We start from the raw sequence: 16,818 nt of genomic DNA, 5'->3' as shown, positions 1-16,818 counted from the left end.
CGATTTTCATCAAACTTGGCAGGTAGCATCCCTAGGGGGTTAGGAACTCAATTTGTTAAAATGGGCACCATGCCCCACCCAGGGGGCCCCCAGGGGGGCCCAAACCCCCCAAAATTAAGGAATCTGTAAAAATCTTCTTCTCTAGAACCAGAAGTGATAGAGCTAAGTTAATACTATGAGTTAGTACATTGATGACTGTAGTTTCAAGTTTGTTCATGGCAAAATTAGGGGTGCCCCCCTTGGGACCCAGGGGAGGGGGGTGGGGAGGGGTTCTAATGGGGCCTAAATTGTACATTTTCATCTTCTTCTTGAGAACCCCATTACCCATTTTCACCAAACTTGGCAGGTAGCATCCCTAGGGGGTTAGGAACTCAATTTGTTAAAATGGGCACCATGCCCCACCCAGGGGGCCCCCAGGGGGCCCAAATGCCCCAAACTTAAGGAATCTGTAAAAATCTTCTTCTCCAGAACCAGAAGTGATAGAGCTAAGTTAATACTATGAGTTTGTACATTGATAACTGTAGTTTCAAGTTTGTTCATGGCAGAATCAGGGGTGCCCCCCTTGGGACCCAGGGGAGGGGGGTGAGGAGGGGTCCTAATGGGGCCTAAATTGTACATTTTTATCTTGTTCTTGAGAACCCCATGACCCATTTTCACCAAACTTGGCAGGTAGCATCCCTAGGGAGTTAGGATTTCAATTTCTTAAAATGGGCACCATTCCCCACCCAGGGGGCCCCCAGGGGGGCCCCAAACCCCCAAAATGAAGGAATCTTTAAAAATCTTCTCTAGAATCAGAAGTTATAGAGGTAAGATAATACTATGAGTGAGTACATTAATGACTGTATTTTCAAGTTTGTTCATAGGAGATCAAGGGGTGCCCCTCTTGGGGGCAGGGGGGGGGGGGTTGGTTGGGAAGGTCCAAATGGGGACCTGAATTGTACATTTTCATCTTCTTCCTGAAAACCTCATGATGTATTTTCATCAAACTTGGCAGGTAGCATCCCTAGGGGGTCAGGATCTCAATTTATAAAAATGGGCACCATGCCCCACCCAGAGGGCCCCAGGGGGCCCCAATCCCCCCCCCCAAAAAAAAAAAAAATTAAGGAATCTTAAAAAATTTGGGCCCTTATTGTACAGTTTCATCTTCTACTTGAGAATGCCTGGTCAAATTTTGGTAGAGCTGTGAATAATTTAGATTAGTGACTGCGTGAAAGGTGAACTTGCGATACTCAGGTGAGCGCTAGACCCGCGGGTCTCTTGTTAGTTTTCAAAATCATCATTTGTTGTTGTTTTTTTGAGTGACATACAGATTGTAAAGTATACAGTATTAAAGGCATTAACACTTTTTCAAACATTTGTAGGCTTGATGAAAGTATCAAGAATACATAAAACATTTAAAATTTGATATGTGGGTACATGCATGTACTTGAGCAGCACTTTTCAGTGAATGTACTTTTGGCTATGTATTGGCATTCTATTGAGAACATGGTCATGTTATTGAGGTGCGACAATAAACATGTGTGATTAAAAAAAAAGTATGCAAAAAAAAAAAGAGAGAAAGAAATGTGACCCGCTACAACAAAATGATCCTAAAGTCGGGCGAGGTCGATTATTTGAAAATGGCATTATATAATCCCCTAATCTTTCTGCTTTAAATTGATATATAAAACATTTTATAAAAATAATCGGCTGCGGAGATATGGATGTTTAAAAGAGAGCATGTCGAGACGTTTGTAAAATCACTGTTTCGAGAAAAGCGCCCTAAAAGTCTTCATTTCGACGCAATCGCGATCAAGGGACACGCAAGTCAATTTTCACCTCTGGACAATAGAAGGTAAGTCCTAGCAACCCCCGAAGAGTTCATTCAAGCACATCAGCGTCAGCGGTCTCCTCACCAACCAATCAGTGACCAGGATGTGAGAAGCGGCTGAGCATAGCGCACCCCGCCCGCACGCACCAGTCGACTGGGCAGTGTGCGAGCTTCACGCTTCGGTTAGCAGCAAGCAGCAAAGTGACCAATGAGATCACTCTGGTCGTTGTTAGGGGCGGAACCTATCTGTGGCACTCAATCCAAATTTTCAAACCAGTTTCTGCTTCGTTGAAACGCCAAAAAACATGGCTCAGAAAAACGCTATTTTTCGGTCTTTCCTTTGATCATTTTGCTTCAAAATTTCGACAGATGATAGAAGACATGTTAGACTCCAATAATATATAAACATCAGAAAATCGTAAGTTTTGACCAATTTTAATGCTCTGACTTCAAACTCGATTTTCACGGCTTCGACCGTGCGCGACTTTAGGACCTTTTTGTTGTAGCGGGTCACAAATGTCACTAATTTTAGCAGCCATTCTATAGCTTTGTGGGATGAGACTCTGTGTGTGTGTGTGTATGTGTGGTTGTTGTAGATGGCAGATTACTTATTAAAACAAACAAGCAAACCACAGGGCTGGCCCTTTCCGTGTTTTAACCCGTTGAGGACGAGTCCCGAGTATACTCGGGCAGGTGTCTATGGGAAATGCGTGTTGCAGCAAAATCAGTCCGTCCTCAACGGGTTAATTTGACAGAGAAGCAATAGATCAGAGTTTGAGAATCATTTGTTGTGTACAGTCTCTTTATCCAAACTGTCATTGCCGATGTATACATTATCGATGGGTCACGGGAGTTTTAATATACACTGTCAATCCTTAACCCTATGCACTTAATGACAATATCAGCTTTTAAAAGCGGAAGACTCCAGTATACTGTATACTAAAAGGGTGAAAGTTGTAGAAAAACACATGCTTGAGTTCTGTTTTGAGGAATTCTGGAATTTGAACTGTTGGTGTATAGGACAGACAGACTAATTTTCATCAGTACTTTGCTGGACTTCCTTCTGCTCCTCATTCTTTTGTTGCCAATGGCAACCAGTTACAGCATTTTCTTTTCCTTTTCTCCCCCAACTTATTATTATTTTTTTTTTTTAAACTACTGTTTGGCAAATGCCACACGCTTCAGTTTAAAGGGGAAGGCTAGTAACTGATCAGTGGGAATCAGTGGAAATGCTGGGAGATGATTGTTCCAATCCTTATGGGATTCATTCAAGAGTTCAATGTATATCTATTGTTGTGTGAAAATGATTTGCTTCAGAACGGTCTCATATTCAAGTAATGTGCAGATTAATGCTCCGTCACTGACCAGGGACGCTAACCTGGAAGCATTAAACTGCACATTACTTGAATATGAGACCATTCTGAAGCAAATCATTTTCACACAACAATAGATATACAATGAACTCTTGAATGAATCCCATAAGGATTGGAACAATCATCTCCCAGCATTTCCACTGATTCCCACTGATTAGTTACTAGCCTTCCCCTTTAAATGCCAACCTCATTTCTACAGGGTACATGTACTTTGTATACTACGTGTACACATCTACAAATCACTGTGTCTTGCATTGTAGGATCAAGTTGTTCTTGCTTAAATTAAATGGTTTCATTTTAGTTTCACCCTGTCAGAACCAGCATTCTAAAATCCTGTTCACATTGTGGGTAGATATTTTGCCCGTTGGACTCATTGAGTTATTAATGGCATCATTCATCAGTGTAGCTTTTGGTAGTACTTATCAAGCAGACAATTTCATCCATGGATGTAATAGATAGTGCTCACAGAGAGCACCACACTAAGTGACTACATGTACTTCATTGGCCCGAGGAATAATTAATGGTATCGTTATGATGCATTAGCATAGCTTTCGTACCACGCACACATCGTGCATTTAATATATGTACAGTAATAAATGGTGCTCACACGGAAAGCATGGGGCGACTCTATTTTTATTCATGATATAAAATCTAAAGCAAACTAATCAGCATTTCTACTAGGATTTCTCTATTGAGGTGCATTGTTCTATTCCTAATCTAGTAGTCTTAGAAAGGTACGTTGTATTGGCATTCATTTGAGAATTTATTTATTATCATTTTTTTAAATTATATTTAATTATGTGTCAAATCTCTTTTTGTCTTGGGTTGTACATGAGATTGGAAACTCTGTGTTGGATAAAAAGTGTTGTGTCCGTGTACTGTATGTACCACTCTTTCCTGTCAATGCGGTTCAACCTGTATGTGAATTGGGTACAAATATTAATAGTGAACATTTTAAAGCGTAATTCCACTCCATGTTCAAATTGATTTTAAAAAAGAAAGTAGACTGGTGCAAATGAAAGGTAGAGAGGTTACCTCAATGTCAGACTGGAACTACTGTACATGTACATTGTATTTTAAAACATGTTGAAGTGGAGTCAAGAAGTTCCATGTGTTCATGTGAAACAGCTTGATAAAGTACGCATGTAACAACCACCTGCTCACAATGTGCAATGGTGATTATACCTGTACATTGTATGTCATTCATCTTGCAAGTCTCCCCCTGACGTACAATTTGTAGCACGGGGAACCATGGGGCAGGAAGGCTAGCCCAGCTTGGATGTAACTCTTTAGGCTGCGTTCACATAGAAGTATACTATTCGGGTATTCGGGGCTCGTTTTCGAGGGCACGCGAATAGCTTGAATCGAACGATAGGATTTCCTAGCACCGATTCACATAAGAGGGCACTATTTGAAAGTACGAATAGCATAGAATAGTATAGCATAGTGGGAATCGAGCTTGTTCGATTTTCTTGCAGCGAATACCGTCTCTCGTTTATGAAATAATGACACTTTTGGTCTGGATTTGCCCTTTAGCAAAACTAGGCATGTAGACTGACATTCTGATGCAGTTTAGAAATTGATAATAAGATTTGCTGGGATGTAGGAGGAAGAAATCCTCACTGCATGGGTTGGTGAGTTGAAGGTGCGGGTGATGGTGTACTGGGTGCCCGAATAGCGAATGGCGAATAGCGAATACCGTATACTTCTATGTGAACGCAGCCTTACAGCTGTATGTGCCACGTTCGCACGCTGGACTCATTCGACAGTGTGCCAACCTTGCATATTCTGCTCAAACGCACAAACCAATAAATCACCAAATGCCACAGTACAGTGAAAGTGTTTCTCGTGGTTCCATTCCTGTTTACACGTAGCTTGCATTTTATATTTTAATGATTGAATATCAAGCGGTGTTCCTTACTGGATTTGCGTGTAAATTCTAACTTTCTGTCCCTGTTTTGTGTGCAAAAGTTATGCCTCTACCAATCATGTAGCTACTGGTCATTTGAAAGAAAAATATAGATTTGCTATACAAATTACATCAAAGCGAAGCTTAGCATTTTCTCTACAACTTTGCTCATTACGCCATGGTGACGATACGAAAAATCTATGAAAGTTCATATATTTGGAATACAGTTCTATGTTTTCCCAAAGCAGGATTACGTTGCTGTCTCAGAATAATGTGGCACACAGGTGGTTTTACACCACGGCACATAAAGAGTAAGAATCCCTGTAACGAACAGTGGGTAACTTTATCACTGATCTCCAATTTAGTAGACACACAGCCAAGGAATCTCAACTGGAGTTGACGATTACTGATGAGCATGTGCTTTGATGCACTTATCGCTGATTGCCGCTATTTTGTGGTTTTCAAATGTACCCGGGCGCCGGACAGCAAATGGATCAGGCCAAGTTTGTACTTCTGGAATGATTTTGCGTTAAAAGGAAACACTACATTTGAAAACAAAAGAGAAAGATTTTTAGCACTTACCAAAGTTCACTAAATTATGATGTGGCATTTCGCATTATCCTGAGCTTGCCTTAAAGGGGAAAATCCAGTCCAAATATAAGTTATCTGACGAGAAAGAGTAAAATATTACGAGTTCAACTGTATAATTTTGATCAAAATCGGATGAAAAATAAAGAAGTTATGACATGTTGAAGTTTCGCTGATTCTTTGGAAACAGTTCTTGAACAGTCAATATGAAAATGCAAATGGCAAAGTGAGCATGTCATCCCTTCCCAACTTGCCATAAGTACAATACTAGTATTTAGACATTTCCAGATTTTCATTCAAATGCAATTTCAATGTATGCCCAAGGCTCACATCCTCGTATATCTAACTAATCCGTTATTCGGAAGGTAATCAACCAGGAATAACATCATGTTTCAGACGTCAATGACGATAACATTGAATTTTTGTCATTTATATATATATTATATATTTTTTTGTATACAGTCAATGGAAAATTGTGAGGTTGTGACATGGTTAGCTCCCTCATTTGCATATTCATATCCACTGTAAAAGAACTGTTTTGCAGAAATTAGCAAAACTTCAAAATGTCACAACTTGAACCTTATTTGTCATCATTTCAGTTAGAGTTTTACTGTTGAACTCGTATGAAAGATTTTACTCAGTTTTTTTATTTTTTATATCAGACTAACTTATATTTGGACTGGATTTCCCCTTTAAGACCATTTTGCACTTTCGTAAAACAGTTTTTTTTTTATGGCATTGTAAAACAATGGATTTACATAAATGAATTAGAATAACTTGCATCATTCTATTGATGCCTGTGTACGGATAATACCAGCACTATTTTAAGCGAGAATTCATGATGAGGCTATGTGTGCATAGTGTGTTTGGGGGGGGGGGGGGGGGGGGGGGAGGCTTCTAGCAGTTACCAATGCAGGGAATAATTTTCCTGGTATCCCATCACAATTTTGAAGCATTTTTCAGACCTCACAATCATTCTGAATTTGGACGAAAGAATTTGAATTTTGACCCTTCTCGGCTCTTTCAGTAGGAATTTCCTATTTTTCTTTTCAAATATAATTTTACTATGCTCTTAGGAGATAGACCTGCTCTTTCTTTCCCTTTTTTTTTTGAGCCAAATTATCCCTGTTTATCAGTCAAAAAAGTTGGGAGTTCTGCATTTTTTATACCACTGCTACAGTGTACACACATTTTTACACACACACTTGCAGTTTTCTTCCACAGAATTGTACAGAATATCATTTGAAATATCATTCATCACCTGAAATTGCCATTATATCAAATTTGAAATGAATTATAAATGAAAATTTATCTCCTGCAAGGGATACATATGTCTGCTGATTGCAGTGGAAGACTTTAGCAATAAAAATGGCAACTTAATGAATTGGTTATAAATGTAGTCGATCACTTGCAGAGATTTTTTAACAAACTGTGATTATTTTCTTCACATTATCATTGGGATTCCAGTTTTCAGGCAAAAGCCTAAATTCAAATGATTTTGATAATTTACAGTGCTCAGTGTTCTACACAAATCTGCAAGGGGTATCAACCAGTGCTTCAAAAGAAATAACTTGAATTTTATGGATTGAATACAGTCAAAAAGCTATTAAATATATTTGAGCTACTTTTAGAAAGAGATGAAGTGACTGCATGGTTGTTTTGAAAGTTTTGGACAGAGTAGATTTCATTCCAAGAGTGGACTTTCTTTTCATACTTACCCTTGGGACGCCACCCTAAACTGACAGTTGCCAATCGAAATGTCACAGCTGCCTGTGCACGTGTGCTACTTTCAAAAGTCAAATTTTTTCTGTCTTCAGAGAGCATGTAATCAGTCGCGACAAAAACAAGGCGATTGTCAGTACATGTGTATAATGTGTGTGTATAATGTTCCTGGAAAGTAGTGTGGTTGAAAAGGAAAAACTCAATTTGTTGTAGTGTAATTTGGTTTTAATCATCCATCCTTTGGGAATGTGGGGGTGGGGTGGGGTGGGGTATAGTGGGTGTAGAGAAAGGCTTTGCATTGTGGCATGATGCCTGCTAGAAAACAGTGTACAGTTTATATGTTCAGCCGTCATCTCCCCCCCCCCCCCCCCCAAAAAGAAAAAGATCGGCCCAGCTCCAAGGAAGTCGTCATTAGCGTCAAGTTTTGCTTTTAGATAACGATGACATCGCCCGTTGTCAAGGGAGCCCAATTTAACATCCTTTCAATGACGTGCCCATGGCGATGATTTGACAGACGTTAAAAGCCTTCTTTAATTTTCCAAGGGTCATTCGAATAGCTTTCAGTTCAGAGTACATTCCGTAAACCTTCGTAAATATTAACCAGAATATTGCGATTAATATCAAACTTGTCCTGCGTGTCCATTGCTTGTGCAGACAGAATTGTTGTATTGAAGTACACATATGTAATATGACCAGTTTCAGCTTTATGTCATGTCATTGTTTTGCATACATCTTTTGGCTACCTTTTAGCTGTGTATGAGATCAAACTTTGAATTATGTGGATTATTAATTAATAACTCACGAAGTAATTAGATGTGATTTACTGTAAATGTTGATGCTTTGGCATGTTTTTTTTTTTTTTTTTGCGCTCTGCGGAGTGGTTAAAAAACATATTGGTGGGTTCTTGAATTTGCACTGCGCAATTGCTACAATTGTACAAGTACACAAGTATGCGCCAGAATTTTGATTAGAACTTGATTAGCCCCCCCCCCCCCCCCCCCCCACTAAAAAAGAAGGGGGGGTACACTATGTAGGGAGGTTTATATTTTAAAAAGAAATTTTGATTCTGGACACTGTTCAAGTAAACTGTGCTGTCCATCAAAGTTACATTGTAAGCCTGGGACATATTATGTATCCTTGTGAACGTGCATTTTGTATGGTGGTTTTCCCCGTAAAACTTTGTTGGCTTTGAAAAGCTTTGAAGCATTCCAGGTTGAGTCATTAATGCGCTGCACCCTCTACTCCACTGAGATCGCTGCCCCTTCATGTGATTGCTGCAATATGATTATGAAGTAACCGACCGAAAGAGGGTGGGGGAGTTGGGACTCAGAAATGTGTGTATAAATGTTTAATGCCCAGTTGTACATGGATGTACACAACACATCTTGCTCAATGCAGTGGCACTGTTATGATCTTCATTGCTTTTATAGAATGTACTCAAAATAGTGACTTAACAGTAGACAGTGCTGCCCTGAAAAGTTTTGACTCTTCATTTTCTTTAGATCTGCAGCTGTTAATCTTGAAAGTTATATAATCCAGTGGACCAATAAATGCCCTGTCCTGTCTCTGACCTGCTATTTTCATGTCAGAAAGAGAAAAGTAATTGTACTATACACTTGTACACAGAAGGAAGTAGAGGCATTGATTTCTGAATCGCTCACTCTCTCTTCCCCTCTTTTTCTTCCTGCAATGTATGTCTTCATTTCTCAGTCCCTCTTCCTGTCTCTCTCAATCTAGTTCCTTTTCTGATTTTATTTCATTTCTGTCTCATCCTATACCCTCCATTCTTTGCTTTCAATGTGACACATGCTATGAGGCATTTATTACCAAATATAAACATATGAGTACAGTGTGCTCTCACTAATGGTCGACCCACTCCGTACAATTGTTTTGACAGACCTCTGTCCGGATTGGTACTCGTAGGGGAAATGACACACTGGATTGGGTTTTTTTTTTTTTTTTTAACAGTAGGAAGAAAGTATTGCTCATCACTTAGAAGATTGTATTGTCTCTATATCTCTTTGAGACACGTCTTCTACTTTTCAGTCGAAAGCTCAGCTGTGCTTGCTAAAGGATATTTGACACACAAGTCGGGTGAAGGGAGTTCTCCACCCTATACTAGTAGCGTTCACCAAGTCCTGTTAGTTATTGAGCCGCATGGGCTGCAGTGAACAAGTTGCAGTGTCTCGTCTTGTGTCTACACTGCATGGTGTCAAGTGAGACGTTTGACCCCTTTGTGTATGTGTATGTGTATGTGTATTGTGGAATTATTAATGCCAGGAGAGAACACTCAACACCGAAACAGAGTGTTGCGATAACACCTCTTTGGAAGTGTGCTATTGTCAAGTGTGAACATTTGACACTGTCATAGTTGAGTGCTTTTAGAACACTTCCTGCAGAAGTTGCAGTCTTGTATGGAAAGTACACTTCACACCAAACCTGTTGAACACCAAGGTACATCTTTGCTCTAAATACTGGAGCTACCAAGGACTCTGTCAGTGTTCAGCGAAGCTCAACAAGAGATTACAGATTTATTACTGCACGGCTGAGGAAACAGAAATTCATAACTCTTGTGTTAAAGATTAAAGACTACACCAAGCTGCTGGAAGAATCTTTCACAATGATAAGACAGGTAAATTTTGCAGTGATATGTAAACTAAATGTATTTCTCTGCCATTGGTGTAATCTAGTCATGGCTTTTTGTATACACTGCCTTTTAAAAGCATTTTATGTTGCCCATGTGCTATTTACGATAACTTCACTTGTGTTATAACTGACATTAGGAACATTGTATAGACAAGATAGATACCGCTAGCTAGATGGGTATTTCCCCCACACTATAAAAATGTGCTGATGCTTCCCAGTTTAAGATTATCTTGATACAAAATATTGTTACAAAGATTTGGAGGTCTTTTAAAATTGTTAGTGGCCCCCTTTCATTGACTGATCCTTTCAGGACGTCTTTGTCGAATGGCAAAGAAAGCAACCCATCGCCTGTGCCACAGAAGGTGCAGTAAAGTTCAATAATTGAGGTCATGCATTGTGTTTTGGTAGTTGTGTAATGCTTTGCTCGTGTTTTGGCAAGGAAGTTTGTGTCATCTTTAAAGTGTCAGTGCTACTTTATTTAACCCTTACTGTGCTGTTCTGGCCAAGTGCCACATGCACTTGAGTATATTCTTCACTGATTGGTACAAACGTCTGGAACCTCTAATTGTCTAAAGTCCAAATGCTCAGTTACATGTATGCACAGTTTGGTCTCGCTCGTAGCAATGTCATTCAGTCGTGATTTTTCTTTGTGAACTGGTGTGATTTGTATGGCAGTTGTTTGTTTGTTTGTTTGTTTTTTGCCTGTGTAGTTTGTTTTTGTTTTTTGTTTTTTGGCCTGTGTAGTGATAACCAGAGCGCAAAAAAAGCATGATTTGAATTTTGATTGGAATCACCTTATTTTTTTAGTGTGTACAAAAGAGCCTACATTGCCATTGCCCTACAAGTATCAGAACTGCAATGGACCACCCAAATGTGAAGGGATGAAATGAATGTGTTTTTGTTTTGACTTTGGCATCATGGATGTAGGCCTACATGTACATGTACTAGGAACATAACTGCCACGATGGAGATACTACAGTGCAGTAGCTTAAAAAGGTCCTGTTTACCTTTGGGAACAGTGATTTAAAAAATGTTCAAGATATCACATTTGATGCATACATGTATGTAGGGCCTATAGGTCTGTTTTATCCTACCATATAAAATTTTCGCAATAAAGCCTAAGATATAACAAGATCAGTATTTTTCTCATTAAACCATAACTGTAGTAGTGTAGACGGTTTAGTCAGGCAACATTTTTATCATATATCTATGTAAACTATTGTTCACATTTTGGAACTGTTTAAAAGCACTAATGCTATGTTTTTGTTTCATCTGCAAATGGTAAATTACAATGTATGCCTTTAATGCCCCCTCTGTATGTGACCTAAATTTGCTGATTCATTTCATACCTAAATAAAGAGAGTGTGTTATGAATAGTGTGGTCTGTATTCTCTGAAATGCAGTTATTGTATTTTACCAGTACAGCTGTATGTACATGTAGGGCTGCTACATTTGATGTACAACTGTATTTGACATGTTGTTGCATTGCAGTATATGTACATAGAAAAAAGGCTGCATGAATGTCCTTGAAAGTTGTGTGCTGACTGCTCAATGCATTCATTTCTATTGTTAGTGATTGTAGACCTTGTATTGCAAAATGACGTCTGAAACGTTCCTTTGAAACTCATATGCAGAAAATACCAGTAGATTTTCTTTTTATAGTCAGTTATTTGGACTGTCAATCTTTGAGTGAGTGAGTAAGTGAGTGAATGAATGAATGAATGAACCAGTAAACTGGGACTTCTGACCTAATTAATTGGTCAGGTCAAATTCACAATTGACTGGATTTGCCAATAGATACAATTATAGCTTCTGAGTATTACTGCCCTACCCATTGTAAGCAGTACAGTCATTCCCCCTCCCTTTCTTCTGTTCAAAGAATGATTGAGTGAAAAAGACAAATTTGTAATAAGGCTCGTTGGTAAACACTATTTTTTCCCATTATGTCATTGCCTTTTAAATAATCTGTATGCGTAAGAGTTTTTGCTCCGTTTTAAAGTAGTTTCTTTTTGTTTAACACTCTGTGTGCTACATATATTTCTTGGCTGTATAAATAGAGTTCAAGTATGTGAAATTTGTGCACATTTGACTAATTAGCACAGAAAGGATTAATACAGCCAGCAGTGTCTTGGAAACTAACCAGCAAGTGGCTTCTAGGTTGGCACCTGCTCGTCTCGCTAAAATTCATCAGGAGGCGCCCTGTTGAAATCTGTAAGAAGCATACAGAGGGGCAAAATTAGGGGGCAAAGTATGCGTTGTCATGGCGGCTGCTACTTCAGATCTGCTGTAAACAGTGTGCTGCAGCCAAGAAAGAAAGAAAGAAAACAATGCGGAAAATACTGCACAACCAAAGGCAAACTTCTGAGTCTGAAGATCAGGAAGGGATGATATTATCTAACTGGCAGTTGACACTTTTCAAACATTTTGTTCGATGATGTCGTAGTGACTCAGTACAAGCCATGTGCTCAGTACAAGATTTGTTGTTGCAGCACTGTTGTTCAAAGTCCAAACTACCACCCTTTCATCAGCTACACTGTGTAGAACTGTGAAATGCTCAACAGTAGACATGCGCATGAATTATAAAGTTATACAATTAATAACTATGCCTAACATCTTGGGAGCTAATATGACAAGTACTTTCGAGTACTTACAATGTACCAGTAGTTTCTCATGGTACGCTCTTGTATAGCCCTCTCTCTCTTGCTATCCTTCACTGCCCTCTAGTCACCATTGTCTGGAAAGTACACTACAATTGCCAATGGCTACAGCTTGATACATAATCCTTTAAATCCTGATTGTATGGGGATGATCTTCCTGTAATAGACTGTGGCATATTATTGGTGACAACTGAGTGGGTTTGCTACAGTGTAACTTTAATCAAACCTGGACAAGTTTGGAATAATTGATAGGAAGCTGGTGAAAAAAAAACATGACAAGTTGTTATGCCACACAGCTATTATCCTTGGCACATGTAAAAAGTTAAGAAATGTTTTAGATTTAATCATGACATGCAAAAGTGTTGTAATCTAATGAGCAAGGTTTGTCTTGTGTCACCACTAAATCCACATGAATACACTGTGAACACAATGCATCTGTAGGGCCTTGTTTTTAAACATCTAGCATGACTTGGAAAAAACATTTGTTGTTGATGATGATATTGTTGATATTCATGTAGATGATAATAATTTTTTTTTTAATGAAATTGTTGAGGATGGTATTGTTGCTGTTGTTGTGATTTATATTACTTATAAGTGGTGCAATGTAAGCTTGAAACACTCGTGGTCACACGGTCACCCATATGCCAGTACAAAGATCTGTTGACCCTGTGCGAATGTGGACAGTTCACGTTGGTCCCACCTACCCATATTCAGGGGGGTGTCAATCCTACACCAAAACTGTTACATCTTATGGCACCGTTCTCATACTCATGGCTGTCAGATTGAAACAACTGTAAACAAACTGGAGCAAAAACAAAGTCAACTGACTTTATTGGGAAGAATGCCAATTGTCACATGACTTCATTAACTCTTTACGTGCCATGGTGTAGACACCCCTGTGTACCACATGATTCTGATAGGACAGCACATGAGTGCTTTTTGAAAAAAAAAATATCTATATTTCAAAGCCGTGTAACTTTTCATAGTTCTAGAAGCATTTGAGCCAGTGCTGCCACATGTACTGGTAGTTACATATTGTATAATTAAAGTTGAGAGAAGACCTCAAGATATGCTACAATATAATTTTTATGACAGAACTACATATGGCCATGACGTTTTCATTGTACTGTGACATACATGTACTGTGATTTTGATGTCTATTGCTTTGTAAGCCACGCAGATAGCAGGAATTTCAGTATTATGTAGGTTTTTCTCTTTCTTGTCATTTTCTGTTGAATTGATTATTTTCAGTGGGCTATACCAGGTTACCATGTTATAAACTGTGATACAGGTGCAAAATTGTGTATGTCAGTCATGTATTAAAGAACTGATAACTCTAGTCAATGTGTCTTTGTTGTACTTGTAAGTGAAAAGCAAACAAAAATATCCCGCTTGAAATTGTAACTGTTCACTAATAGTATTTTTCCCAAAATCATAGTCTTTGTATTAATCAAATAACCTTTTGTTCTTTTGTCCACTTCTCTTTTCCCTCTCTTTCTCTATCTCACACTGTCTTTTCTTTATGTGTCAATCTCATTCTATCAATACAACAATATGTCTAACTATCCATCTATCTATCTATCTCTATCTATCTATCTATCTATCTCTATCTATCTATCTATCTATCTCTATCTATCTATCTATCTATCTATCTGTCTATCCATCCATCTCTATCTATCTATCTATCTATCTATCTATCTCTATCTATCTGTATCTCTCTATCTATCTATCTCTATCTATTTCTCTATCTATCTATCTATCTATCTATACTATCTCTATCTATCTATCTATCTATCTCTATCTATCTATCTATCTCTATCTATCTATCTCTATCTATCTATCTATCTATCTATCTCTATCTATCTATCTATCTCTATCTATCTATCTATCTATCTATCTATCTATCTTTCTATATCTATCTATCTATCTATCTATATCTCTCTATCTCTATCTATTTCTCTATCTCTATCTATTTCTCTATCTATCTATCTATACTATCTCTATCTATCTATCTATCTATCTCTATCTATCTATCTATCTCTATCTATCTATCTCTATCTATCTATCTATCTATCTATCTCTATCTATCTATCTATCTCTATCTATCTATCTATCTATCTATCTTTCTATATCTATCTATCTATCTATCTATATCTCTCTATCTCTATCTATTTCTCTATCTCTATCTATTTCTCTATCTATCTATCTATCTATACTATCTCTATCTATCTATCTATCTCTATCTGTCTATCTATCTATCTATCTATCTATCTATCTATCTATCTATCTCTATCTATCTATCTATCTATCTATCTATCTCTATCTATCTATCTATCTATCTATCTATCTCTATCTATCTGTCTATCTATCTATCTATCTATCTATCTATCTATCTATCTATCTATCTATCTATCTATCTATCTCACATACTCTATATCTACTGCAGGCCAGGGTTCTGTACGATTTCGCTGGCGAGACAGATAATGGTGAGCTGACAATCTATGAGAATGATGTGCTGCAGATCCTGCGCCAGGACGTGGGTGAGGGATGGTGGGAGGCGCAGAACTCGTCGGGCCAGAGGGGGCTGGTTCCCGAGGCCTACTGTGAGGTAAGGACACGCCCAGTCCTGTGGAGGGTGGGGGGCTCCACCTGCTCTCTCCCCCCCCCCCCCCCAATATTCCCCTTGAAATGTAAATAAAGATAGTTTGGGGATTGTCAAGTGTGTAAAACCAAAACCAAAAACTCAGAAGTGCTCAAAATTTATTCAGCCATCGGTACTAGACATGGAGATGCTTTAATACCTGTGAAGAACAGAGGGAAGAAGAACAGAGACAGAAACATGTATGATATTCATAACATAGAATCAGTCATATGTTTATATCCTGGCCAAACAAAGTTTGAAGAACATACGGTACATTATATACATGCATACAGTGTATACGTATTCATGTACTTTGAATCACATATAATTATATGTGGCCAAGTTATTGGGTTAATGTAACACCTCCCATAGTGATTGACTTCCAGTTTGTGGATGTTTACAAAGTATACTGTTGTCAATTTGTCAATGAATAGAGATTAGTTAATCCCTTCTGATCCTTATTTTATCACCTTGATAGAGATTAGTTCATCCCTTCTGATCCTTATTGTGTCACCTTGACCTTCCTGTTGGATTATCAACAGGCACATTGCTACACATGAGTGTGTTTGCTGATCTACAGTGTACAACTGTTGGTCTGTATACTGGTATTGCTAATAGAAAGTGTGGATAGCCAAGCTTATTTTTAGTGCCTGGGTATATCAAGGATGTACAAAGTGGAAGAAAATGTATGACAGTAATGGTACACATCATACAGGTGTAATGTATCTTGCACTGTGCTAAAGATCATACCTGTCTGTATACATGAAGTATATCAGGTTATATTGCAAGAGTCCATTAAAAGTCGGTAAAATTTACAGGGTGTTCTGAAGCGAAAATTTTATACCAAAACGGTATAGCTACATACTATGAATTTATATGTCTGAATGCTGACCAACGAAACAGTGTTTATTGAAACGATGGTCAGAGCATCATTTCGAACTAGAACAAATCAGCATTCCATCGTGTCTATTGTGTGTCTGAACTTATGGTGACCATAAAAAACAGTATAACTGGGTGGGGCTTGATGGGAGCGAGTACAAAAGGTGACCTTGTACCTGTCACTCATGACCATAACAACATGCGCAGTGAGAAACTGCACATCTATACGACGTTTTCGTGGAATGGTCGAAATTAGTGTCTGAATGGTCTGTCGGCTATACGATGATTCTTTATACGTCGTTTCAATATCGAGTTTTGGTATAAACTGGCTTACGTCTGAACAGGGGTGAGTGTCGATACAGAAGTGTGTTGGTCACCGCCTAGCCCAAAGTGCGTATCCGGGCAATTACCCCCCGACCAAATACTGGTTAGTGGTAAGGATAGAGTAAAGATTAGGGTTAGGGTTAGGTTTAGGGTTAGGAGTTTGGGTTAGGGTAAGGGTTAGGTTTAGGATTAGGATTAGGATTAGGATTAGGGCCAGGGGAAGGGTGTGGGGTAATTGCCCAGGTGGTAATTGCCCTAGACCCCCCAAA

At 38.6% G+C, this 16,818-nt stretch overlaps 1 protein-coding gene across 2 annotated transcripts in view; it reads left to right on the top strand.

The window, feature by feature from the left end:
* LOC139733773 (sorting nexin-33-like) overlaps positions 1–16,818 on the top strand; it is a 72,956-nt gene that overhangs the window by 4,019 nt on the left and 52,119 nt on the right. The window contains exons 1-2 of one of the 2 annotated variants that reach the window (XM_071644587.1): positions 9,730–10,034; positions 15,152–15,313. In XM_071644587.1, the coding sequence (XP_071500688.1) occupies positions 10,023–10,034; positions 15,152–15,313 (174 nt within the window). In that variant the 5' untranslated portion in view covers positions 9,730–10,022. Of the gene's footprint in view, positions 1–9,729; positions 10,035–15,151; positions 15,314–16,818 lie in introns of those variants that run through there. The other variant, XM_071644579.1, reaches the window with a different exon arrangement.

Source organism: Diadema antillarum, unplaced genomic scaffold, assembly GCF_040938485.1.
Source record: "Diadema antillarum isolate AM-2024a unplaced genomic scaffold, OU_Dant_1.0 scf00000025, whole genome shotgun sequence".
In the NCBI taxonomy this organism is placed as follows: domain Eukaryota; kingdom Metazoa; phylum Echinodermata; class Echinoidea; order Diadematoida; family Diadematidae; genus Diadema; species Diadema antillarum.
Note: the sequence above shows the minus strand (reverse complement) of the source record. Positions and strands in the feature narration are given on the sequence as shown.